The sequence below is a fragment of the Enhydra lutris genome, unplaced genomic scaffold (genome assembly GCF_002288905.1).
Source record: "Enhydra lutris kenyoni isolate GAN:26980312 unplaced genomic scaffold, ASM228890v2 scaffoldscaffold1, whole genome shotgun sequence".
Taxonomy (NCBI): Eukaryota; Metazoa; Chordata; class Mammalia; order Carnivora; family Mustelidae; genus Enhydra; species Enhydra lutris.
The window spans coordinates 74,530,527-74,557,574 of record NW_019154085.1 but is presented as its reverse complement, the minus strand read 5'-3'; the positions used below and the strand labels follow the sequence as shown (position 1 = coordinate 74,557,574).

Genomic DNA, 27,048 nt, shown 5'->3' with positions numbered 1-27,048 from the left:
CCCCATCTTGTACTTCCCACTTTCAACACACTGAGCTCCAGTTTCCAGATGCTTCCAAGCAAGCAGCATACTCAAACATTTATGTAGAGTAAAAAGGGATTGGCTTAGCATACCTGGACAGTTTTTCTGAATCCCATTTTTCTTCTAGGCGAGCCAGATCCCCCAAGGAAACTAGAAGTTACTGAAATGACCAAAAACAGCGCTGTGTTAGCCTGGTTACCTCCCCTGCGTGACGGAGGTGCCAAAATTGATGGCTACATCATCAGTTACAGAGAGGAGGAGCAGCCTGCAGACCGCTGGACAGAATACTCGGTGGTAAAAGATCTCAGCCTTGTCGTCACTGGCCTAAAGGAAGGAAAGAAGTATAAATTCAGAGTAGCGGCCAGAAATGCCGTTGGAGTTAGTTTGCCAAGGGAAGCAGAAGGAGTATATGAAGCCAAAGAACAGCTGTGTAAGTGGTCGCCATCTCCTTTTATCATGTGATGAAAGTCCATGAGAATTTTCTTCTCACAATAGACTGGACTCTCATATTTTCTCTTTGGCTCAATCTTATTCTTCTTCAAAAATACTAGTAGCTGTAATGCAATCATGAACTCGAAGCCATTAATGGGTTGCCACCCACAGTCTGAGAAACACTAGTAGAGCTCCCATCAGAGGAACTCTAGCCTCCCCACAAACTTAACGAATTTTCGTTTTACTTTTAGTGCCTCCAAAGATCCTTATGCCAGAGCAAATTACTATTAAAGCTGGGAAGAAACTCCGAGTTGAAGCCCATGTGTATGGAAAGCCTAATCCAGTCTGTAAATGGAAAAAAGGAGAAGATGACGTCGTCACTTCCAGTCACCTGGCGGTGCATAAAGCAGACACCTCTTCCATCCTGATCATAAAGGATGTTACCAGGAAAGACAGCGGGTACTACAGCCTCACTGCAGAGAACAGCTCTGGGACAGACACTCAGAAAATCAAAGTTACCGTCATGGGTAGGTTAAGCTTTAGACAAATGGCTACCTAGATATGACAATCAGAAACATTTTCTTCCTGTCAAATCCCTGTTCTTATATTTCTTTCTCTTGGTTTCTGAAGATGCTCCTGGGCCCCCTCAGCCCCCATTTGACATTTCTGAGATAGACGCTGACGCTTGCTCCCTGTCGTGGCACATCCCTCTGGAGGATGGAGGTAGTAACATCACCAATTACATAGTGGAGAAATGTGACGTGAGCCGAGGCGACTGGGTGACGGCTCTTGCCTCAGTGACAAAAACCTCCTGCAGAGTTGGAAAACTGATCCCAGGCCAGGAGTATATCTTCCGGGTCCGTGCCGAAAATCGATTTGGCATTTCAGACCCTCTCACATCTCCAAAGATGCTGGCTAAGTACCCATTTGGTAGGTTTCTTTCAGAGAGGAAAAAAAAAAAGTTGTTTTCTTTCCAGTCTGTTACTTAAGGAAAAAAACCTAACATCTCCCTTCTCCTCCTCTCCAGGTGTTCCTAGTGAACCGAAGAATGCACGGGTCACTAAAGTCAACAAAGACTGCATATTTGTGGCATGGGACAGACCAGACAGTGATGGAGGGAGTCCCATCACTGGTTATCTGATTGAACGCAAAGAAAGAAACAGCTTGCTCTGGGTGAAAGCTAACGATACTCCTGTCCGGTCAACTGAATATCCTTGTGCTGGCCTCATAGAAGGTCTCGAGTATTCATTCAGAATCTATGCGCTAAACAAAGCTGGATCCAGCCCACCCAGCAAACCAACAGAATACGTAACCGCAAGAATGCCAGTTGGTGAGTAATTTTTGTTCGTATTATGGGAGCATATTTAAATCTCAAAGTCTCTGAGGATTATTACTTCTATTCAGAGATATTCTCAATATTTCTGGGTGATACTTTGAAATATGGAAGTTTGTAACTTCTGCTGTTAAGAGAAACGCTAAGAGTACCTCTTATGGTTTCAGATCCTCCTGGAAAGCCTGAAGTTATTGATGTTACCAAGAGTACTGTATCCCTCATCTGGGCTCGTCCAAAACATGATGGAGGCAGCAAAATTATTGGCTACTTTGTAGAAGCTTGCAAACTTCCTGGTGATAAGTGGGTACGGTGCAATACCTCACCTCACCAGATTCCCCAGGAAGAGTACACAGTCACTGGCTTAGAAGAGAATGCTCAGTACCAATTTAGAGCAATTGCCAAGACTGCAGTAAACATCAGCCAGCCCTCCGAACCTTCTGATCCAGTGACCATCCAGGCGGAAAATGGTAAAATTCCACCTCTGCCTATAATACTCAACAGAAATGTATTTTCCTTTCTCTTAAATAAAAATAAAATATACATCATGGGAGGGAAGAAAAACAAGGAAAATGATAGGTACTTTGTATACAGACAACTAAAAATTATGATTATGGAAAATCTTAATAACACAGTAAACTAAAAAAAAAAAAACACAGTACAAAACTATGAGGACGTTGTAATTTCAACCATACACAGGCAGAGAGATGACAAGGAAATGCACCAAATGGTCATAGTGAAAACTGAAGGATGTTGGAATTATGGAAGATATTTACTTTTTTTTATATGCTTTCAGCATTACCAAACGTCTTATTAAACCTATATTCTTTTTTAAAGATTTATTTAGAGGGAGAGAGAAAGAGTGCAACGGGGGGTGCAGAGAGAGAGAGAGAGAGAGAATCTCAAGCAGATTCCTCACTGAGCACAGAGCCTGATGCAGGGCTTGATCTCACAACCCTAAGATCTGAGCTGAAATTGAGAGTTGGATGCTAAACCGACTAAGCCACCCAGGATCCCCTAAACCTATATTATTTTATAATAAATAAAAATCCCATCTTGAAATATTAATTTCCTACTTTTATTAACAAGAATGATATGATATGGCTTTGCTTACATTAAATCCTGATCTTATTACTTTCCAGTTCCTCCCAGGATAGAACTAAGTGTGGCTATGAAAGGTCTGCTTACCGTAAAAGCTGGAAGCAATGTTTGCCTGGATGCTACTGTCTTTGGTAAACCAATGCCAACCGTCTCTTGGAAGAAAGAGGGCACAGTGCTGAAGCCAAGGGAAGGCATAAAGATGGCCATGAAGCGGAACCTGTGCACCCTGGAGCTGTTCAGCGTGAACCGGAAGGACTCGGGCGACTATACCATTACTGCTGAAAATTCAAGTGGTTCCAAATCAGCCACAATTAAGCTTCAAGTGTTAGGTAACTAATGCACTTACTTAGATTCTCATATTTTACTTTGGTTAATGTGATGTAACAGAATTTACAAAATCATATGTGAGAAAAGATATATATCCTGATATATCATTTGTAATCAGAGAATTATTCTCATCACAGGGCAGTGGCATTTTAGAGCTAAAAAGAGCAACAGAAGTGATATATTCCAGTTACATATCTTACATATGAGGATATTAAGGTTGTGAAAAATTACGTACTTTCTAAGGTCATACAGGAAGTTAATGACAATATAAGACTGCATTCAGGTCTCCAGAACTCCAGTCTACTCATTCCCCATTTCACATGTGTTAGTGAAAGACTTCACTTGTCTTTCGTACTCTTCCAGATAAACCAGGGCCTCCAGCATCTGTTAAAATCAACAAAATGTATGCAGATCGTGCAATGCTTTCTTGGGAACCTCCTCTTGAAGACGGAGGCTCAGAAATCACCAACTATATTGTTGACAAACGTGAAACAAGCAGGCCCAACTGGGCACAAGTCTCGGCTACGGTGCCCATCACCAGCTGCAGTGTGGAGAAACTTATAGAGGGCCATGAATATCAGTTCCGAATTTGTGCTGAGAATAAATACGGAGTGGGCGATCCAATCTTCACTGAACCGGCAATCGCTAAAAACCCATATGGTAGGAACATTTTCCTTCGGTTTTTCGTTTGACTTTTTAAAGATTACCTTTTAGACTGACCCAGTAACTTTTCAATCCATCTCTGCAGACCCACCTGGGCGCTGTGATCCTCCTGTTATTAGCAACATAACCAAAGATCACATGACGGTGAGCTGGAAACCACCAGCAGATGATGGCGGCTCACCCATCACTGGCTATTTGGTTGAAAAGCGAGAAACCCAGGCAGTTAACTGGACTAAAGTCAACAGAAAACCTGTTATAGAAAGAACCATAAAAGCAACAGGTCTCCAAGAAGGCACCGAATATGAATTCCGAGTTACCGCTATAAATAAGGCTGGACCGGGGAAACCCAGTGATGCATCCAAAGCTGTTTATGCCCGGGACCCCCTGTGTAAGTTTTCATGAAAGAGTCCTCTATCTTGTGTTGTAATCAACCCTGAACAACCAGGAATGAGATTTTTAATGAAATTTTTCTGTTATTTATCCTCAGATCCTCCTGGCCCACCAGCTTTTCCTAAAGTATACGATACGACCCGTAGCTCCGTGAGTCTATCTTGGGGCAAGCCAGCCTATGACGGTGGTAGCCCTATCATTGGCTACCTTGTTGAAGTAAAACGAGCTGACTCTGATAACTGGGTGAGGTGCAATTTACCAGAGAAGCTGCAGAAAACCCGCTTTGAGGTTACCGGCCTAATGGAAGACACAGAATATCAGTTCCGTGTATATGCTGTTAATAAGATTGGATATAGCGACCCCAGTGATGTGCCAGACAAACACTGTCCCAAGGACATCTTAAGTGAGTATTACCAGCAGAAATAGAGTTTTCTTCATCAGTCATATTATGAAAGGCAGTATAGAACTCCCTTAGGTAGATTTGTTTATTTATGAGCGTTAGAGTTGGTAGCTCTAGGAGTACCTTGTAATGGAGAGCTGGGTTAGTACTGTGTGGTATCCTACACAGATCAAATGGAATGCCAGCTGATCTGTGGCTGAAAAGCTTTTCATACTCACACTTACATGAGAATTCATATCTTCAAAAGAATATGGAATATAGGATTTTATCCTGAAAACAAAGCGTTTTTTTAAACTAAGTAGTGAGCTATTTGTCATTCTCATTTTTTTTCATCATCTAATCTACCCCTTTTCATAAGTATGTGATTGTAGACTCTCCATCCTAATTTCCATTTCACCATTTCTTCTATTTTCTTATCTCCCATAACCATTTCTCCCTTTATTTTTAATTACTTGGTGAAATACTTCACCCTCTATGTATTTTTCTTCCCATGATGAAATAAGGAAAGAGAGCCAGAGTATCATCAGAGAGCCTTCACTGAATATAGAAAAGAAAAACAAGAATGGAAGAGAGCCAAGAATCAGTTGTCTATATTTAATAGAGAGTGAGTTTGAGAGTATGGAAGTTCATGAGAAAAGGAGGAGGGGAGGTATAGATCCTTCAGGGAAAACTTGGTTTAGCCTACAGGATATCAGAATATAGAAAGATCAAAAATCACTACCGAGTACTGAAATACAGAAGTTTTCAGGATCATACTAAGAATTTTTTAAAGACCTAGAAATCAGTTCTGGAAAAGAAACATACTTTAGGAGTGATAAGGCTAGTCCTCGGAAACACATTTGACCATTAAATTATTGCTTCGACAGTCCCACCTGAGGGAGAACTTGATGCCGATTTGAGGAAAACACTCATATTACGTGCTGGAGTTACAATGAGACTGTATGTACCAGTAAAAGGACGTCCGCCTCCAAAGATAACTTGGTCTAAACCGAACGTCAATCTAAGAGAAAGGATTGGACTTGACATAAAATCAACGGACTTTGATACCTTCTTGCGCTGTGAAAATGTGAACAAATATGATGCAGGAAAATATATCTTGACTCTGGAGAACAGCTGTGGTAAAAAGGAATATACCATTGTAGTGAAAGTGCTGGGTAAGTCTATTTGAAAAAAACAATCATATGTTAAAAATGTAGTCTATGTATTTTTTACATATTCATTTCTTATTTACCGATGATTTGTCCAGATACTCCTGGGCCACCTGTCAATGTCACTGTTAAGGAAATATCCAAAGATTCTGCTTATATTACCTGGGATCCTCCTATTATTGATGGTGGAAGTCCCATCATCAACTATGTGGTGGAAAAACGTGACGCAGAGAGGAAGTCATGGTCTACAGTGACAACTGAGTGCCCAAAAACAAGCTTCAGAGTGTCTAACTTGGAGGAGGGAAAATCCTACTTCTTCAGAGTGTTTGCTGAAAATGAGTATGGCATTGGGGATCCTGGGGAAACACGTGATGCCGTCAAAGCTTCCCGTAAGCAAATGAGCTACTATCCCATCACTTTGAGTGACCTCTGACCTTGGTTATCTTGAGCTAAGTCTTATCATTTCTTCTTTGCTTTAGAAACCCCTGGACCAGTTGTGGACCTGAAAGTGCTATCTGTAAATAAGTCGTCTTGTAGCATAGGCTGGAAAAAGCCTCGCAGTGATGGTGGCAGCCGAATTACCGGATATGTAGTAGATTTCCTGACTGAAGACAATAAGTGGCAACGTGTTATGAAATCAATGAACTTACAGTACTCTGCAAAAGATTTGACTGAAGGCAAGGAATATACCTTCAGAGTGAGTGCTGAGAATGAAAACGGAGAAGGAACCCCAAGTGAAATCAATGCTGTGGCAAAGGATGATGTTGGTAAGCCTTTAGCCATGCATCTTCATTTTCCCTTTATTGTCCTCAAAAGTGCACTCTTGAGCCCTACTCACTGGCTTATCTGAAAATCCTTTAAAATTTATAATGATCTGAAAAAAATCAATTGCCTGGCCTAAAAAATGACAACAATTTATCTCTGCTATTTTACAGTGGCTCCTGACCTTGACTTAAAGGGCATACCTGATTTGTGCTACTTGGCTAAAGAAAACAGCAACTTCCGTCTTAAGATCCCCATAAAAGGCAAGCCAGCTCCATCAGTATCCTGGAAGAAAGGGGAAGATCCTCTACCAACTGACACAAGGGTCAGTGTTGAGTCAACTGCAGTTAACACAACTCTTGTGGTACATGATTGCCAAAAATCTGATGCTGGAAAATATACAATCACACTGAAGAACGTTGCTGGCACCAAGGAAGGAACTCTCTCTATAAAAGTTGTTGGCAAGCCTGGCATCCCCACAGGACCAATCAAATTTGATGAAGTCACAGCAGAAGCCATGACCTTAAAGTGGGGTCCTCCAAAGGATGACGGAGGTTCTGAAATCACCAACTATATCCTAGAGAAGAGAGATTCTGTAAACAACAAGTGGGTGACATGTGCCTCAGCTGTCCAGAAAACCACCTTCAGAGTAACCAGACTTCATGAGGGCGTGGAATACACCTTCAGGGTCAGTGCCGAAAATAAATATGGTGTAGGCGAAGGCCTGAAATCAGAGCCAGTTGTTGCTAAACATCCATTTGGTGAGTGTCTCAGAGTCAGAAAACACAGAGCAAAACATGTTTTTGAGAAAAGTTCCCTATTACAAATCTTGCATCATCTACTTTTTCCTAGATGTGCCTGATGCTCCCCCACCACCCAATATCGTGGATGTCAGACATGATTCGGTATCTCTAACTTGGACTGACCCCAAGAAAACTGGTGGCTCTCCCATTACAGGTATTTCATTTGTTTTTCTCCTGTAGCTTTTACATTAATGTTTCTTCCAAATTGTCCTCTCTGAAAAACAAGCTGAATGGATGCTCCTTTGTTATAGCACGATCTGCAAATACAGTAATTGTTTTTTCCTTTCAGTACATTAAGCATTAGTTAACACTTGATTTCAATGAGAAATCTCCTAATAGTTAAAGGCTTTCGTAGTGATTTTTTTTAAGTTAGAATTTTTCAACAGAAGGTGCAATAAATACACAGAAACCAAGAGGGGAAAAAAGTGCCTAGAAATAAGAGTATAGCTCAGAAGAATGACTATTTATTCCATATTATGTCCACATATAAACCATTTGGCCAAAAACATGTACTTAAAAATCAGTATTTTCGGGGTGCCTGGGTGGCTCAGTGGGTTAAAGCCTCTGCCTTCGGCTCAGGTCATGATCCCAGAGTCCTGGGATCGAGCCCCGCATCGGGCTCTCTGCTCAGCGGGGAGCCTGCTTCCTCCTCTCTCTCTGCCTGTCTCTCTACCTACTTGTGATCTCTATCTGTCAAATGAATAAATAAATAAAAAAAAATCTTAAAAAAAAAATCAGTATTTTCTACCTGAATTGACAAATTCACTAGGTCTTGTCTTTTTTTTTTGTAGGGTATCATATTGAGTTCAAGGAGAGAAACAGCCTTTTGTGGAAGAGAGCTAACAAGACTCCTATTAGGATGAAAGACTTCAAAGTGACAGGATTAACCGAAGGTCTTGAGTATGAATTCCGAGTCATGGCAATCAATTTAGCAGGAGTTGGCAAGCCAAGCCTGCCGTCAGAGCCTGTTGTGGCACTTGATCCAATTGGTAAGTCATTATACAAAGGAAAGCCCAGGTGTGTTTTCTGCATGAAAAAAGAATTGGTATTTGACTGGCTTTTTTTTGCTTTGCTTTAGATCCTCCTGGCAAACCTGAGGTTATTAATGTAACAAGGAATTCAGTGACCCTCATTTGGACTGAACCCAAATATGATGGTGGTCATAAGTTGACTGGATATATAGTGGAGAAGCGCGATCTACCCTCTAAATCTTGGACGAAAGCCAACCATGTTAATGTCCCAGATTGTGCCTTTACTGTAACTGACCTCGTTGAAGGTGGAAAATACGAATTCAGAGTTAGAGCAAAGAACACAGCAGGTGCTATCAGTGCTCCATCAGAAAGTACAGGAACCATTATTTGCAAGGATGAATATGGTGGGTCTAATTTTACTTTTTATGCACATAAAAAATCACAAATTAAGCCTCCTTTCTTTGCTGATTAAAATGTATTTTTTTTCTTTGCAGAGGCACCAACCATTGTCCTTGATCCCACAATAAAAGATGGGCTGACAATTAAGGCAGGAGATACCATTGTTTTGAATGCCATTAGCATTCTTGGCAAGCCCCTTCCAAAGTCGAGTTGGTCTAGGGCAGGAAAAGACATGAGACCATCAGATATTGTTCAGATATCTTCGACCCCAACATCTTCCATGCTTACTGTCAAGTATGCCACTAGAAAAGATGCTGGTGAATATACCATTACTGCTACCAATCCTTTTGGCACAAAGCAGGAACACGTGAAGGTAACAGTCCTCGACGTACCTGGTCCCCCAGGTCCCATTGAAATCAGTAATGTTTCTGCTGAAAAAGCAACACTCACGTGGACACCTCCACTGGAGGATGGCGGCTCACCAATAAAGTCCTATGTTCTTGAAAAGAGAGAAACCAGTCGACTTTTGTGGACAGTGGTTGCTGAAGATATTCAATCTTGCAGGCATGTGGCCACCAAACTTATTCAAGGAAATGAGTACCTCTTCCGGGTCTCAGCTGTAAACCAATATGGGAAAGGAGAACCTGTACAGTCTGAACCTGTCAAAATGGTGGACAGATTTGGTACGTAGAGCATATAAGGGAACTGACATGTTAACATTTGCAGCCCAGTTTATGAAGGCATGGATTTCTCATCCATTTACTTTCTTTTCAGGTCCCCCTGGCCCCCCTGGAAAACCCGAAATATCAAATGTCACTAAAAACACTGCCACCGTCAATTGGAAAAGACCAGTGGATGACGGTGGTAGCGAAATCACAGGATATCATGTTGAAAGGAGAGAAAAGAAAAGCTTGCGATGGGTGAGAGCAACAAAGACACCAGTTTCAGATCTCAGATGCAAAGTAACAGGACTGCAAGAAGGAAACACCTACGAATTCCGTGTCAGTGCAGAAAACAAAGCAGGAATTGGTCCACCAAGTGATGCTTCAAAACCTGTTCTGATGAAAGACGTAGCATGTTTGTATTTTTTTTTAACACCACTCATTTGAGAATGCCACTATTTTAGCAAATTTATCCAAAAGCCAAACTCCTAACGTACACTTTTGTGTCTTTGCTTCTGTTTCAGATCCCCCAGGCCCACCTTCAAATGCACATGTCACTGATACTACCAAAAAATCTGCTTCTTTAGCATGGGGCAAGCCTCACTATGATGGAGGACTTGAAATCACTGGCTATATCGTAGAGCATCAAAAAGTAGGAGATGAGGACTGGATAAAAGATACAATAGGAACTGGTCTCCGAATCACTCAGTTCGTTGTTCCTGATCTTCAGACTAAAGAAAAATACAATTTTAGAATCAGAGCCATCAATGATGCAGGTATCGGGGAGCCAGCAATGATTCCAGATGTTGAAATTGTAGAACGGGAACTGGCTCCTGATTTTGAACTAGATGCTGAGCTTCGAAGAACACTTGTTGTTAGAGCAGGACTCAGTATTAGAATATTTGTGCCAATTAAAGGTCGCCCTGCTCCTGAAGTGACGTGGACTAAAGACGACATCAACCTTAAAAACCGAGCTAACATTGAAAACACGGAGTCCTTTACTCTTCTGATCATACCGGAATGTAACAGATATGACACTGGTAAATTTGTCATGACCATTGAGAACCCTGCTGGGAAGAAAAGTGGCTTTGTTAATGTCAGAGTCTTGGATACCCCAGGACCTGTCCTTAACCTGAGGCCTACAGACATCACAAAGGACAGTGTCACCCTCCACTGGGACCTCCCTCTGATAGATGGGGGTTCCCGTATAACAAACTACATTGTGGAGAAACGAGAAGCAACACGGAAGTCTTACTCCACCGTTACCACCAAGTGCCATAAATGCACATATAAAGTTACTGGTTTGTCAGAAGGATGCGAATACTTCTTCAGAGTGATGGCGGAAAACGAATATGGAATCGGTGAGCCAGCAGAAACAACAGAACCTGTGAAAGCCTCTGAAGCACCGTCACCACCGGACAGTCTGAACATCATGGACATAACTAAAAGCACAGTCAGCCTGGCGTGGCCTAAACCAAAGCACGATGGTGGCAGTAAGATCACTGGCTATGTGATCGAAGCCCAAAGAAAAGGCTCTGACCAGTGGACCCACATCAGCACCGTGAAGGGGTTAGAATGCGTGGTGAAGAATCTAACCGAAGGGGAAGAATACACTTTCCAAGTGATGGCGGTGAATAGTGCGGGAAGAAGTGCCCCCAGAGAAAGCAGACCCGTCATTGTCAAGGAGCAGACAGCGCTTCCCGAGTTGGATCTTCGTGGCATTTATCAGAAATTAGTCATCGCCAGAGCCGGTGAGAACATCAAAGTGGAAATTCCCGTGCTTGGTCAGCCAAAGCCCACCGTTACGTGGAAAAAAGGAGACCAGATTCTTAAACAGACACAGAGAGTTAATTTTGAAAATACAGCCACTTCAACCATCTTAAATATCAATGAGTGTGTACGAAGTGATAGTGGACCCTATCCATTAACAGCAAGGAACATTGTAGGAGAGGTTGGTGATGTCATCACCATTCAAGTCCATGACATCCCAGGGCCTCCTACTGGACCAATCAAATTTGACGAAGTTTCATCTGATTTTGTAACCTTCTCTTGGGACCCACCTGAGAACGATGGAGGTGTACCCATAAGCAACTATGTAGTAGAAATGCGACAGACTGACAGTACTACATGGGTTGAGTTAGCAACCACTGTCATTCGCACTACCTATAAAGCGACTCACCTTACTACCAGAGTAGAGTACCAATTCCGGGTAAAAGCTCAAAATAGATACGGAGTTGGACCAGGCATCACATCCGCATCTGTAGTTGCCAACTATCCATTTAAGGTTCCTGGGCCTCCTGGGACCCCTCAGGTGACTGCAGTTACCAAGGATTCAATGACAATTAGCTGGAATGAGCCTCTTTCTGATGGCGGAAGCCCCATTTTAGGATACCACATTGAAAGAAAAGAACGAAATGGTATTCTCTGGCAGACTGTGAGCAAAGCATTAGTACCAGGCAACATTTTCAAATCAAGTGGACTTACAGATGGTATTGCTTATGAATTCCGAGTGATTGCAGAAAACTTGGCCGGCAAAAGCAAGCCGAGCAAGCCATCTGAACCCATGCTTGCTTTAGATCCCATAGACCCACCTGGGAAACCAGTTCCTCTAAATATTACTAGACACACAGTGACACTTAAATGGGCTAAGCCTGAATACACTGGAGGCTTTAAAATTACCAGTTACATAGTTGAAAAGAGAGACCTTCCCAATGGACGGTGGCTGAAGGCCAACTTCAGCAACATTCTGGAGAATGAATTTACAGTCAGTGGCCTAACTGAAGATGCTGCCTACGAATTCCGAGTGATTGCCAAAAATGCTGCTGGTGCTATTAGTCCACCGTCTGAGCCATCTGATGCCATCACGTGCAGGGATGACATTGAAGCACCAAGAATAATAGTGGATGTTAAATTTAAAGACACAGTAATATTAAAAGCAGGCGAAGCATTCAAGCTAGAAGCTGATGTTTCAGGCCGCCCACCACCAACAATGGAATGGACCAAAGACGGAAAGGAGCTTGAAGGCACAGCAAAGTTAGAAATAAGAATTGCAGATTTCTCTACTTACCTGATAAACAAGGATTCATCAAGGAGGGACAGTGGTGCCTATATCCTTACGGCAACGAATCCTGGTGGGTTTGCTAAACACATTTTCAATGTCAAAGTTCTTGATAGACCAGGCCCACCTGAAGGACCTTTAGCTGTCTCTGAAGTGACAGCAGAAAAATGTGTATTGTCATGGCTGCCTCCACTGGATGACGGAGGTGCCAAAATTGATCACTATATAGTTCAGAAACGTGAAACCAGCAGATTGGCATGGACAAATGTAGCCTCAGAAGTCCAAGTGACAAAACTAAAGGTCACTAAACTTTTGAAAGGCAATGAATACATATTCCGCGTCATGGCTGTAAATAAATATGGAGTTGGAGAGCCACTAGAATCAGAGCCTATGGTAGCAGTTAATCCTTATGGACCCCCTGATCCACCCAAAAACCCTGAAGTTACAGCTATTACTAAAGATTCAATGGTTGTCTGCTGGGGACATCCTGACTCTGATGGTGGAAGTGAAATCATCAATTATATCGTAGAACGGCGTGATAAAGCTGGGCAGCGCTGGGTGAAATGCAACAAGAAAACTCTTACTGATTTAAGATATAAAGTATCTGGACTGACAGAAGGACATGAATATGAGTTCAGGATTATGGCTGAAAATGCTGCTGGAATTAGCGCACCAAGTTCTACCAGTCCATTTTATAAAGCTTGTGACGCTGTGTTTAAGCCCGGCCCGCCAGGTAACCCGCGTGTTCTCGATACGAGCAGATCATCCATCTCCATTGCTTGGAATAAACCTATCTACGATGGTGGTTCAGAAATCACTGGATACATTGTTGAGATTGCCCGGCCAGAGGAAGATGAATGGCAGATTGTCACTCCACCCGCTGGGCTCAAGGCAACCTCTTACACCATCACCAACCTCATAGAGAATCAGGAATATAAAATCCGCATCTATGCCGTGAATTCTGAAGGAATGGGAGAACCTGCACTTGTTCCTGGAACTCCAAAGGCTGAAGAAAGGATGCTGCCTCCAGAGATTGAACTAGATGCTGACCTGCGCAAAGTTGTTACCATAAGAGCTTGTTGCACCCTGCGACTTTTTGTTCCGATCAAAGGCAGGCCTGCACCTGAGGTGAAGTGGACTCGGGAACATGGAGAATCCTTAGATAAAGCTAGCATTGAATCCACAAGCTCTTACACCCTGCTCATCGTTGGAAATGTAAACAGATTCGACAGTGGCAAATACATACTAACTGTAGAAAACAGCTCAGGCAGCAAGTCTGCATTTGTCAATGTTAGAGTACTAGATACACCAGGCCCTCCACAGGATCTCAAGATAAAGGAGGTCACTAAGTCATCGGTCACACTGACATGGGAGCCTCCTCTCCTTGACGGAGGTTCAAAAATAAAGAACTATATTGTTGAAAAGAGGGAGTCAACAAGAAAAGCATATTCAACGGTCGCAACAAATTGCCACAAGACGTCCTGGAAGGTAGACCAGCTTCAAGAAGGGTGTAGTTACTATTTCAGGGTTCTTGCTGAAAATGAGTACGGCATCGGGCTGCCTGCCGAAACTGCAGAGTCTGTGAAAGCATCAGAACGACCCCTTCCTCCAGGAAAAATAACTTTGGTGGATGTCACCAGAAACAGCGTGTCCCTCTCTTGGGAAAAACCGGAGCATGATGGAGGCAGCCGAATTCTAGGCTACATCGTTGAGATGCAGAGCAAGGGTAGTGACAAATGGGCCACGTGTGCCACAGTCAAAGTCACTGAAGCCACCATAACAGGATTAATTCAGGGTGAAGAATACTCTTTCCGTGTTTCGGCTCAGAATGAAAAGGGCATCAGCGATCCTAGACAACTGAGTGTGCCAGTAATTGCCAAAGATCTTGTCATTCCACCAGCCTTCAAACTCTTGTTCAATACTTTCACTGTACTGGCAGGCGAAGACCTAAAAGTTGACGTTCCATTCATTGGACGTCCTACACCTGCTGTCACCTGGCATAAAGATGATGTCCCACTGAAGCAGACAACTAGAGTAAATGCGGAGAGCACAGAAAATAGTTCACTACTGACAATAAAGGAAGCCTGCCGAGAAGATGTTGGACATTACACAGTTAAACTGACTAACTCGGCTGGTGAAGCTACTGAAACCCTGAACATTATTGTTCTTGACAAACCAGGGCCTCCAACTGGACCAGTTAAAATGGAGGAAGTGACATCTGATAGTATTACTCTTTCCTGGGGCCCACCTAAGTACGATGGTGGGAGTTCTATCAATAATTACATTGTAGAAAAACGGGACACTTCCACAACCACCTGGCAGATTGTGTCAGCAACTGTTGCAAGGACAACAATAAAGGCTTGCAGACTAAAGACTGGATGTGAATATCAGTTTAGGATTGCTGCTGAAAACAGATATGGAAAGAGCACCTACCTCAATTCAGAACCTGTTATAGCCCAGTATCCTTTCAAAGTTCCTGGTCCTCCTGGCACACCATTTGTAACGCTCTCCTCCAAGGACAGCATGGAAGTACATTGGAATGAACCAGTTAGTGATGGAGGTAGCAAAGTCATTGGCTATCACCTGGAACGCAAGGAAAGAAATAGTATTCTCTGGGTGAAGTTGAATAAAACACCCATCCCTCAAACCAAGTTTAAAACGACTGGCCTCGACGAAGGCATTGAATATGAGTTTAGAGTCTCTGCAGAGAACATCGTGGGCATTGGCAAGCCAAGTAAAGTGTCAGAATGCTACATGGCTCGTGACCCCTGTGATCCACCAGGGCGGCCAGAGGCTATAATTGTCACACGAAATTCTGTGACTCTCCAGTGGAAGAAACCCACTTACGATGGTGGAAGCAAGATCACTGGCTATATTGTAGAGAAGAAAGAACTGCCTGAGGGCCGCTGGATGAAAGCCAGTTTTACGAACGTCATTGACACTCAGTTTGAAGTAACTGGCCTAGTTGAAGATCATAGATATGAGTTCCGGGTTATAGCTCGAAATGCTGCAGGAGTGTTTAGTGAGCCTTCAGAAAGCACAGGAGCAATAACAGCAAGAGATGAGGTAGAGCCACCACGAATAAGTATGGATCCAAAATACAAAGACACAGTTGTGGTTCATGCTGGTGAGTCATTCAAGATTGATGCAGATGTTCATGGCAAACCAATACCAACCATTCAGTGGGTAAAAGGTGACCAGGAGCTTTCAAATACAGCTCGATTAGAAATAAAGAGCACTGACTTTGCCACCAGTCTCAGTGTAAAGGATGCAGCACGCACCGACAGTGGAAATTACATACTGAAGGCCCAAAATGTTGCAGGGGAGAGATCAGTTACTGTGAATGTCAAAGTCCTTGATAGACCAGGGCCACCGGAGGGACCTGTTCTCATATCAGGAGTGACAGCAGAAAAATGCACACTAGTGTGGAAACCCCCATTACAGGATGGTGGGAGTGACATCATAAATTATATTGTGGAGAGGAGAGAAACCAGCCGCTTAGTTTGGACTCTGGTTGATGCCAATGTGCAAACTCTCAGCTGCAAGGTTACTAAGCTTCTCGAAGGCAATGAATATATCTTCCGTATAATGGCTGTCAACAAATATGGTGTTGGTGAACCTCTTGAATCTGAGCCAGTGATTGCCAAGAATCCATTCGTAGTGCCAGATGCACCAAAGGCTCCAGAAATCACAACAGTGACCAAGGACTCAATGATCGTTGTATGGGAAAGACCAGCATCTGATGGTGGCAGTGAAATTCTTGGTTATGTTCTCGAAAAACGGGATAAGGAGGGCATTAGATGGACAAGATGCCACAAACGCCTGATTGGGGAACTGCGCTTGAGAGTAACTGGACTCCTAGAAAACCACAATTATGAATTCAGAGTCTCAGCCGAGAATGCTGCTGGACTTAGTGAACCAAGCCCACCTTCTGCTTACCAAAAGGCTTGTGATCCTATTTATAAACCGGGACCTCCAAACAACCCCAAAGTCACAGATATTACCAGATCTTCTGTCTTCCTTTCTTGGAGCAAACCAATATATGATGGTGGCTGTGAAATCCAAGGCTACATTGTTGAAAAATGTGACGTGAGTGTTGGTGAATGGACCATGTGCACTCCACCAACTGGAATCAATAAAACAAATATAGAAGTAGAAAAGCTGTTGGAAAAGCATGAATACAATTTCCGTATCTGTGCTGTTAATAAAGCTGGAGTTGGAGAACATGCTGATGTCCCTGGACCTGTTGTAGTTGAAGAAAAATTAGAAGCACCAGACATTGAACTTGACCTAGAACTGAGGAAAATTATAAATATAAGGGCCGGTGGCTCCTTAAGGCTCTTTGTTCCTATTAAAGGCCGTCCTACACCAGAAGTGAAATGGGGGAAGATGGATGGTGAAATCCGAGATGCAGCTATAATTGATGTCACTAGCAGTTTCACCTCTCTTGTTCTTGACAACGTCAACCGATACGATAGTGGAAAATACACTCTTACATTAGAAAACAGCAGTGGAACAAAGTCTGCCTTTGTTACCGTGAGAGTCCTGGACACACCAAGTCCGCCTGTTAACCTGAAAGTCACAGAAATCACTAAAGACTCGGTATCAATTACATGGGAACCTCCTCTGTTGGATGGGGGATCCAAAATAAAAAATTACATTGTTGAGAAACGTGAGGCCACAAGAAAATCATATGCTGCGGTGGTAACAAACTGCCATAAGAATTCTTGGAAAATTGATCAACTCCAAGAAGGCAGCAGTTATTACTTTAGAGTCACAGCTGAGAACGAGTACGGTATCGGCCTTCCTGCCCACACTGCTGATCCTATTAAGGTTGCAGAAGTCCCACAACCTCCAGGAAAAATAACTGTGGATGATGTCACCAGAAACAGTGTCTCCTTGAGTTGGACAAAGCCGGAACATGATGGTGGCAGTAAAATCATTCAGTATATTGTGGAAATGCAAGCTAAACACAGCGAGAAATGGTCAGAGTGTGCTCGAGTCAAGTCCCTTGAAGCAGTAATTACTAACCTAACTCAGGGAGAAGAGTATCTCTTTAGAGTTGTTGCTGTAAATGAAAAGGGAAGAAGTGATCCTAGGTCACTTGCAGTTCCAATAGTTGCCAAAGATCTGGTCATTGAGCCAGATGTAAGACCTGCATTCAGCAGTTACAGTGTACAGGTCGGCCAAGATTTGAAAATAGAAGTGCCAATTTCTGGACGTCCTAAGCCAACCATTACCTGGACTAAAGATGGTCTTCCACTGAAGCAGACCACAAGAGTCAATGTTACGGATTCACTTGACCTCACTGTACTCAGCATTAAAGAAACTCATAAGGATGATGGTGGACATTATGGAATCACAGTGGCTAACGTTGTAGGTCAGAAAACAGCATCCATTGAAATTATAACTCTAGATAAACCTGATCCTCCAAAAGGACCTGTTAAATTTGATGAAGTCAGTGCTGAAAGTATTACATTATCTTGGAATCCCCCATTATATACAGGGGGCTGCCAGATCACCAACTACATTGTTCAGAAAAGAGACACAACCACCACAGTATGGGATACTGTTTCTGCTACTGTTGCCAGAACCACACTGAAAGCGACCAAACTGAAAACTGGTACAGAATACCAATTCAGAATATTTGCTGAAAACAGATATGGACAAAGCTTTGCCTTGGAGTCTGATCCAATTGTAGCTCAATATCCCTACAAAGAACCAGGCCCTCCAGGCACCCCATTTGTCACAGCCATTTCCAAGGACTCCATGGTTGTTCAGTGGCATGAACCAATCAATAACGGTGGAAGCCCAGTCATAGGTTATCACCTCGAGAAAAAGGAAAGAAATAGTATTTTGTGGACAAAAGTCAACAAAACTATTATTCATGACACTCAGTTTAAAGCAGTCAATCTAGAAGAGGGCATTGAATATGAATTCAGAGTTTATGCTGAAAATATTGTTGGTGTAGGTAAAGCAAGCAAGAATTCTGAATGCTATGTAGCCAGAGATCCCTGTGACCCACCAGGAACGCCAGAAGCAATAATGGTTAAAAGAAATGAGATCACTTTACAGTGGACCAAACCTGTTTATGATGGTGGAAGTATGATTACAGGTTACATTGTAGAGAAACGTGATTTGCCTGAGGGTCGCTGGATGAAAGCCAGCTTTACAAATGTCATTGAAACTCAATTTACCGTGTCCGGTCTTACTGAAGACCAAAGATATGAGTTCAGAGTCATTGCAAAGAATGCGGCTGGTACAATAAGTAAACCCTCTGACAGTACCGGACCAATAACTGCCAGGGATGAGGTCGAACTTCCCAGAATTTCAATGGATCCAAAATTCAGAGACACAATTGTGGTGAATGCTGGAGAAACGTTCAGGCTTGAGGCTGATGTCCACGGAAAGCCCCTACCGACCATCGAGTGGTTACGAGGAGATAAGGAAATTGAAGAGTCTGCCAGATGTGAAATAAAGAACACAGATTTCAAGGCTTTACTTATTGTAAAGGATGCCATTAGGATTGATGGTGGACAGTATATTTTAAGAGCTTCCAATGTTGCAGGTTCCAAGTCATTCCCAGTAAATGTAAAAGTGTTGGATAGACCAGGACCTCCAGAAGGGCCAGTCCAGGTTACTGGAGTCACTGCTGAAAAATGCACTTTAACATGGTCTCCACCACTTCAAGATGGTGGCAGTGATATTTCTCATTATGTTGTTGAAAAGAGAGAAACGAGTCGACTTGCCTGGACTGTTGTTGCTTCAGAAGTTGTGACCAATTCTCTGAAAGTTACCAAACTCTTAGAAGGGAATGAATATATTTTCCGCATAATGGCTATCAACAAATACGGTGTTGGAGAGCCTTTGGAATCTGCACCAGTACTAATGAAAAATCCGTTTGTGCTTCCTGGACCACCAAAAAGCTTGGAAGTCACCAACATTGCCAAGGACTCCATGACTGTCTGTTGGAACCGTCCAGAGAGTGACGGTGGAAGTGAGATTATTGGTTACATTGTAGAGAAAAGAGACAGAAGTGGCATAAGGTGGATAAAATGTAATAAACGCCGCATTACAGATTTGCGTCTAAGAGTAACAGGATTAACAGAAGATCATGAGTATGAATTCAGAGTCTCTGCAGAAAATGCTGCTGGAGTTGGAGAACCAAGTCCAGCTACAGTTTACTATAAGGCTTGTGATCCTGTGTTCAAACCTGGCCCACCCACCAACGCACACATTGTAGACACCACTAAAAATTCAGTTACACTTGCCTGGGGTAAGCCCATCTATGATGGTGGCAGTGAGGTTGTAGGATATGTAGTAGAAATCTGTAAAGCAGATGAAGAAGAATGGCAAATAGTTACTCCACAGACTGGCCTGAAAGCCACACGATTTGAAATCTCAAAACTCGTTGAGCACCAAGAGTATAAAATACGAGTCTCTGCCCTCAATAAAGTTGGCGTAGGTGAGGCTACATCAGTTCCTGGTACCGTGAAACCAGAAGATAAACTTGAAGCACCCGAACTTGACCTTGACTCTGAATTAAGGAAAGGAATAGTTGTAAGGGCTGGTGGATCTGCCAGAATTCACATTCCATTCAAAGGTCGCCCAACACCTGAGATCACTTGGTCTCGAGAGGAAGGTGAATTCACAGATAAGGTCCAAATTGAAAAGGGAGTAAACTATACCCAGCTATCAATAGATAACTGTGATAGAAATGATGCTGGAAAATACATTCTCAAGCTGGAAAACAGCAGCGGATCTAAGTCTGCTTTTGTAACTGTGAAAGTTCTTGACACCCCAGGGCCACCACAGAATCTGGCAGTCAAAGAAGTGAAAAAAGATTCTGTCCTGCTGGCATGGGAGCCACCCATCATTGATGGTGGTTCAAAGGTGAAGAACTATGTTATTGACAAACGTGAGTCAACCAGAAAAGCATATGCTAACGTGAGTAGTAAATGCAACAAAACAAGCTTTAAAGTTGAGAATCTTACAGAAGGAGCCATTTATTACTTTAGAGTTATGGCTGAAAATGAATTTGGAGTTGGTGTTCCAGTGGAAACCGTTGATGCTGTGAAAGCCGCTGAACCTCCTTCCCCACCAGGAAAAGTGACACTCACGGATGTGTCCCAGACCAGTGCATCGCTGTTGTGGGAGAAACCTGAACATGATGGTGGCAGCAGAGTCTTGGGTTATGTTGTTGAAATGCAGCCCAAAGGAACAGAAAAATGGAGTGTTGTGGCCGAATCCAAAGTCTGTAATGCCGTGATTACTGGTTTGAGTTCTGGACAAGAATATCAGTTCCGTGTCAAGGCTTACAATGAGAAAGGAAAAAGTGATCCAAGAGTGCTTGGTGTTCCTGTCATAGCCAAAGATTTGACCATACAGCCTAGCTTTAAGTTACCGTTTAACACATATACTGTCCAAGCTGGAGAAGATCTTAAAATTGAAATTCCAGTTATTGGACGACCAAGACCTAACGTTTCATGGGTCAAAGACGGTGAGCCTCTTAAACAGACAACGAGAGTAAATGTTGAAGAAACAGCCACTTCAACGATGCTGCACATTAAAGAAAGTAACAAAGATGACTTTGGAAAATACACTATAACAGCAACAAATAGTGCAGGTACAGCAACAGAAAATCTCAGCATCATTGTTTTGGAAAAGCCCGGACCTCCAGTCGGACCAGTTCGGTTTGACGAAATTAGTGCAGACTTTGTGGTTATCTCTTGGGAACCTCCAGCCTACACTGGAGGCTGCCAGATAAGCAACTACATTGTAGAGAAGCGAGATACAACTACCACCACTTGGCAGATGGTATCAGCAACAGTTGCAAGAACAACAATTAAAATAACCAAACTGAAAACAGGCACAGAGTACCAGTTTAGAATTTTTGCAGAAAACAGGTATGGAAAGAGCACCCCTCTGGATTCTAAACCAGTTATTGTACAATATCCATTTAAAGAACCTGGGCCACCTGGAACTCCTTTTGTGACATCCATTTCAAAAGATCAGATGATTGTGCAGTGGCACGAGCCAGTTCATGATGGAGGAAGCAAAGTTATTGGCTACCATCTTGAACAGAAAGAAAAGAACAGCATTTTATGGGTGAAATTAAATAAGACTCCTATTCAAGACACCAAATTCAAAACAACTGGGCTTGATGAAGGCCTTGAGTATGAGTTCAAAGTTTCTGCTGAAAATATTGTTGGCATTGGCAAGCCTAGCAAAGTCTCAGAATGCTTTGTTGCTCATGATCCATGTGACCCACCCGGTCGCCCTGAAGCCATTGTTATTACAAGAAACAACATTACACTGAAATGGAAGAAACCTGCCTATGATGGTGGTAGCAAGATAACAGGTTATATTGTAGAAAAGAAAGATCTACCTGATGGCCGCTGGATGAAAGCCAGCTTTACCAATGTGTTAGAAACAGAATTTACAGTGAGTGGACTTGTAGAAGACCAAAGATATGAATTTAGAGTAATTGCAAGAAATGCAGCTGGCAACCTTAGTGAACCATCTGAAAGCACTGGTGCTATTACTGCCAGAGATGAAATTGATGCACCAAATGCCTCACTGGATCCAAAATACAAAGATGTAATCGTCGTTCGTGCAGGAGAGACTTTTGTCCTCGAAGCTGATATCCGCGGCAAGCCTATACCTGATATTGTTTGGTCAAAAGATGGCAAAGAGCTTGAAGAAACAACTGCTAGGATGGAAATTAAATCTACTATTCAAAAGACCACTCTTGTTGTCAAAGACTGTATACGTACTGATGGAGGACAGTATATTCTGAAACTCAGCAATGTCGGTGGTACAAAGTCCATACCAATCACTGTAAAGGTACTCGACAAGCCAGGGCCCCCTGAAGGTCCTCTGAAGGTTTCTGGAGTTACTGCTGAGAAATGTTACCTGGCATGGAACCCACCTTTACAGGATGGTGGCTCTAGTATTTCACATTACATCATCGAAAAGAGAGAAACAAGCAGACTCTCCTGGACCCAGGTTTCAACGGAGGTACAGGCCCTTAACTACAAAGTCACTAAACTTCTTCCTGGTAATGAGTACATTTTCCGTGTCATGGCTGTGAATAAATACGGAATTGGAGAGCCCTTGGAATCTGAGCCTGTGATAGCCTGTAATCCGTATAAGCCACCAGGTCCTCCTTCACCGCCTGAAGCCTCAGCAATCACCAAAGATTCTATGGTAGTAACATGGACACGCCCAGTGGATGATGGAGGTGCCGAAATTGAGGGCTACATTCTTGAAAAACGAGATAAGGAAGGCATTAGATGGACCAAGTGCAACAAGAAAACTCTAACAGATCTCCGATTCAGAGTAACTGGCCTTACCGAAGGTCATTCCTATGAGTTCAGAGTCGCTGCCGAAAATGCAGCTGGTGTGGGTGAACCTAGCGAGCCGTCAGTTTTCTATCGTGCATGTGATGCCTTGTATCCACCAGGTCCACCAAGTAATCCAAAGGTGACAGATACTTCCAGATCTTCTGTCTCCCTGGCATGGAATAAGCCAATTTATGACGGTGGTGCACCTGTTAAGGGCTATGTGGTGGAGGTCAAAGAAGGCTCTGCTGACGAATGGACAACCTGCACTCCACCAACAGGATTACAAGGAAAGCAGTTCACAGTGACCAAGCTTAAAGAAAATACTGAGTATAACTTCCGCATTTGTGCCATCAATTCTGAAGGTGTAGGTGAACCTGCAACCATACCTGGCTCAGTTGTTGCTAAAGAGAGGCTAGAGCCACCAGAAATAGAACTTGATGCTGATCTCAGAAAGGTGGTCGTTCTGCGGGCAAGTACTACTTTACGCTTATTTGTCACAATCAAAGGTCGACCAGAACCTGAAGTTAAATGGGAAAAGGCCGAAGGCACTCTCACAGAGAGGGCCCAGATCGAGGTGACCAGCTCCTACACAATGTTGGTAATTGATGACGTTACCAGATTTGATAGTGGTCGGTATAATCTGACACTAGAAAATAACAGTGGTTCCAAAACAGCCTTCGTTAACGTCAGAGTTCTTGACTCACCAAGCGCCCCTGTGAATTTGAATGTAAGAGAAGTAAAGAAAGACTCGGTGACGCTGTCTTGGGAGCCACCACTTATTGATGGTGGAGCTAAGATTACAAACTACATTGTTGAGAAACGAGAAACTACAAGAAAAGCGTATGCTACTGTTACAAACAACTGCACGAAGAACTCTTTTAAAATTGAAAATCTACAAGAAGGATGTTCTTACTACTTCCGAGTCTTGGCTTCCAATGAATATGGGATTGGTTTGCCTGCTGAAACCACGGAACCCGTTAAAGTTTCTGAACCACCCCTCCCCCCGGGAAGAGTGACTCTTGTTGATGTGACCCGTAACACAGCTACAATTAAGTGGGAGAAGCCGGAAAGTGATGGTGGCAGCAAAATTACTGGCTACGTAGTTGAAATGCAGACTAAAGGGAGTGAAAAATGGAGCCCTTGCACACAAGTTAAGACTCTAGAAGCAACTATATCTGGCTTAACTATGGGAGAAGAGTATACCTTCAGGGTATCTGCCGTCAATGAAAAAGGAAGAAGTGATCCGAGACAACTCGGAGTGCCAGTAATCGCAAGGGATATTGAAATAAAGCCCTCCGTCGAGCTTCCTTTCAATACTTTCAATGTAAAGGCTAGAGACCAACTTAAGATTGATGTTCCATTTAAAGGGAGACCTCAAGCTACTGTAAGCTGGAAAAAGGATGGTCAGATTCTTAAAGAAACCACAAGGGTCAATATTTCTTCTTCAAAGACTGTAACATCACTATCTATCAAGGAAGCTTCCAGGGAAGATGTTGGCACTTATGAATTATGTGTTTCCAACAGCGCTGGATCCATAACAGTTCCTATAACTGTAATTGTCCTTGACAAACCAGGGCCTCCGGGACCCGTTCATATTGATGAGGTTAGTTGTGACAATATAACAATTTCCTGGAATCCTCCAGAATATGACGGTGGCTGCCAAATTAGCAATTATATCGTTGAAAAGAGAGAAACCACTTCTACCACATGGCACATAGTTTCACAGGCAGTTGCAAGAACGTCCATTAAAATAGTTCGTCTGACAACAGGAAGTGAGTATCAGTTCCGTGTTTGTGCAGAAAACCGCTATGGCAAGAGCTCCTACAGTGAATCTAAACCCGTTGTTGCAGAGTATCCATTCAGCCCTCCAGGTCCTCCTGGTACTCCTAAAGTTGTGCATGCCACAAAATCTACCATGCTTGTAAGCTGGCAAGTGCCTGTTAATGATGGAGGAAGTCGAGTAATTGGCTATCACCTTGAATATAAAGAAAGGAGCAGCATTCTTTGGTCAAAAGCAAATAAAATCGTCATCGCTGATACACAAATGAAAGTCTCGGGCCTTGATGAAGGACTGATGTATGAGTATCGTGTATATGCTGAGAACATTGCTGGAATTGGTAAATGCAGTAAGTCTTGTGAACCAGTCCCTGCAAGAGACCCTTGTGACCCTCCTGGACAACCTGAAGTCACAAATATCACCAGAAAATCAGTGTCACTTAAATGGTCTAAACCACATTATGATGGCGGCGCTAAGATCACAGGATACATTATCGAACGTAGAGAACTACCAGATGGCCGGTGGCTGAAGTGCAATTTTACTAACGTACAAGAAACATACTTTGAAGTCACCGAACTTACTGAAGATCAGCGTTATGAATTCCGGGTTTTTGCAAGGAATGCAGCTGACTCAGTTAGTGAACCATCTGAATCCACTGGGCCGATTACAGTTAAAGATGATGTTGAGGCTCCAAGAATTATGATGGATGTCAGGTTCCGAGATGTGGTTGTTGTCAAAGCTGGAGAGGTCCTTAAGATAAATGCAGACATCGCAGGGCGACCTCTGCCAGTGATCTCCTGGGCCAAGGATGGGGTGGAAATTGAAGAAAGAGCAAGAACAGAAATTGTCTCCACAGACTATAGCACTTCGTTAACAGTGAAAGACTGTATCCGACGAGACACTGGGCAGTACGTACTAACGCTGAAGAATGTTGCAGGAACTCGGTCTATGGCAGTTAACTGCAAGGTACTTGATAAGCCTGGCCCACCAGCAGGACCGCTTGAAATAAATGGCCTCACAGCTGAGAAATGCTCACTTTCCTGGGGACCGCCCCAAGAAAATGGTGGTGCAGATATTGACTATTACATTGTAGAAAAGCGTGAAACAAGCCGCCTCGCATGGACAATATGTGAAGGAGAATTAAGGACAACATCCTGTAAAGTAACCAAGTTACTCAAAGGCAACGAATACATCTTTAGAGTAACGGGTGTTAATAAATATGGTGTTGGTGAGTCCCTGGAGAGCATGGCAGTAAAGGCACTAGATCCGTTTACTGTTCCAAGTCCACCTACATCTTTGGAAATTACATCTGTGACCAAAGAGTCCATGACCCTTTGCTGGTCGAGACCGGAGAGTGACGGAGGCAGTGAAATCTCTGGATATATAATTGAAAGGAGAGAGAAAAACAGCCTACGATGGGTGCGTGTAAACAAAAAACCAGTTTATGACCTGAGAGTGAAATCAACTGGACTTCGGGAAGGATGTGAATATGAGTACCGGGTTTACGCAGAAAATGCTGCTGGCCTGAGCCTTCCAAGTGAAACCTCTCCCTTAATTCGGGCAGAAGATCCAGTGTTCTTGCCATCTCCTCCATCCAAACCCAAAGTTGTGGACTCAGGCAAGACAAACATAACTATTAGCTGGGTTAAGCCCTTGTTTGATGGTGGGGCCCCAGTAACAGGATACACTGTAGAGTACAAGAAATCTGATGAAACTGAGTGGGAGACCGCCATTCAGAACTTAAGAGGCACAGAATATACCATAGGTGGACTAACAACAGGAGCCGAGTATGTTTTCAGAGTAAGATCTGTCAATAAGGTTGGTGCTAGTGATCCCAGCGATAGTACAGATCCCCAGGTAGCAAAAGAAAGAGAAGAAGAACCTGTATTTGATCTTGACAGTGAAATGAAGAAGACCTTGATTGTCAAGGCCGGCACCTCCTTTACCATGACCGTACCTTTCCGGGGAAGACCAGCACCTAGTGTCATGTGGAGTAAGCCAGACAGTGACCTCCGTGCTAGAGCTTATATTGATTACACAGACTCTCGTACGTCACTTACTATCGAAAATGCCAACAGAAATGATTCTGGAAAATACACGTTAACAATTCAGAATATTGTGAATGCTGCTTCACTGACCTTAGTTGTCAAAGTTTTAGATTCTCCTGGTCCTCCAACCAATATCACTGTACATGATATAACCAAAGAATCTGCAGTGTTATCCTGGGATGTTCCTGAAAATGACGGCGGAGCACCAGTGAAGAATTACCACATAGAAAAACGTGAGGCCAGTAAGAAAGCATGGGTCTCTGTGACCAACAACTGTAACCGCCTCTCCTACAAAATCACCAACTTACAAGAAGGGGCGATTTATTACTTCCGAGTATCTGGAGAGAATGAGTTTGGTGTTGGTGTACCAGCTGAAACAAAGGAAGGAGTAAAAATAACAGGTATGTTTT

The 27,048-nt window shown here is 43.1% G+C and overlaps 1 protein-coding gene across 1 annotated transcript in view; it reads left to right on the top strand.

Annotated features, from left to right (window-relative positions):
* Positions 1-27,048, top strand: part of LOC111151669 (titin) — a 270,197-nt gene that overhangs the window by 209,655 nt on the left and 33,494 nt on the right. Inside the window, 19 exon segments of the mRNA XM_022509842.1 lie at positions 149-451; positions 705-980; positions 1,084-1,383; positions 1,481-1,783; positions 1,954-2,253; positions 2,926-3,213; positions 3,575-3,871; positions 3,960-4,262; positions 4,362-4,667; positions 5,531-5,818; positions 5,911-6,201; positions 6,292-6,579; positions 6,748-7,335; positions 7,427-7,531; positions 8,169-8,366; positions 8,456-8,752; positions 8,843-9,430; positions 9,522-9,824; positions 9,934-27,039. Of these exon segments, the coding sequence (XP_022365550.1) occupies positions 149-451; positions 705-980; positions 1,084-1,383; positions 1,481-1,783; positions 1,954-2,253; positions 2,926-3,213; positions 3,575-3,871; positions 3,960-4,262; positions 4,362-4,667; positions 5,531-5,818; positions 5,911-6,201; positions 6,292-6,579; positions 6,748-7,335; positions 7,427-7,531; positions 8,169-8,366; positions 8,456-8,752; positions 8,843-9,430; positions 9,522-9,824; positions 9,934-27,039 (22,728 nt within the window).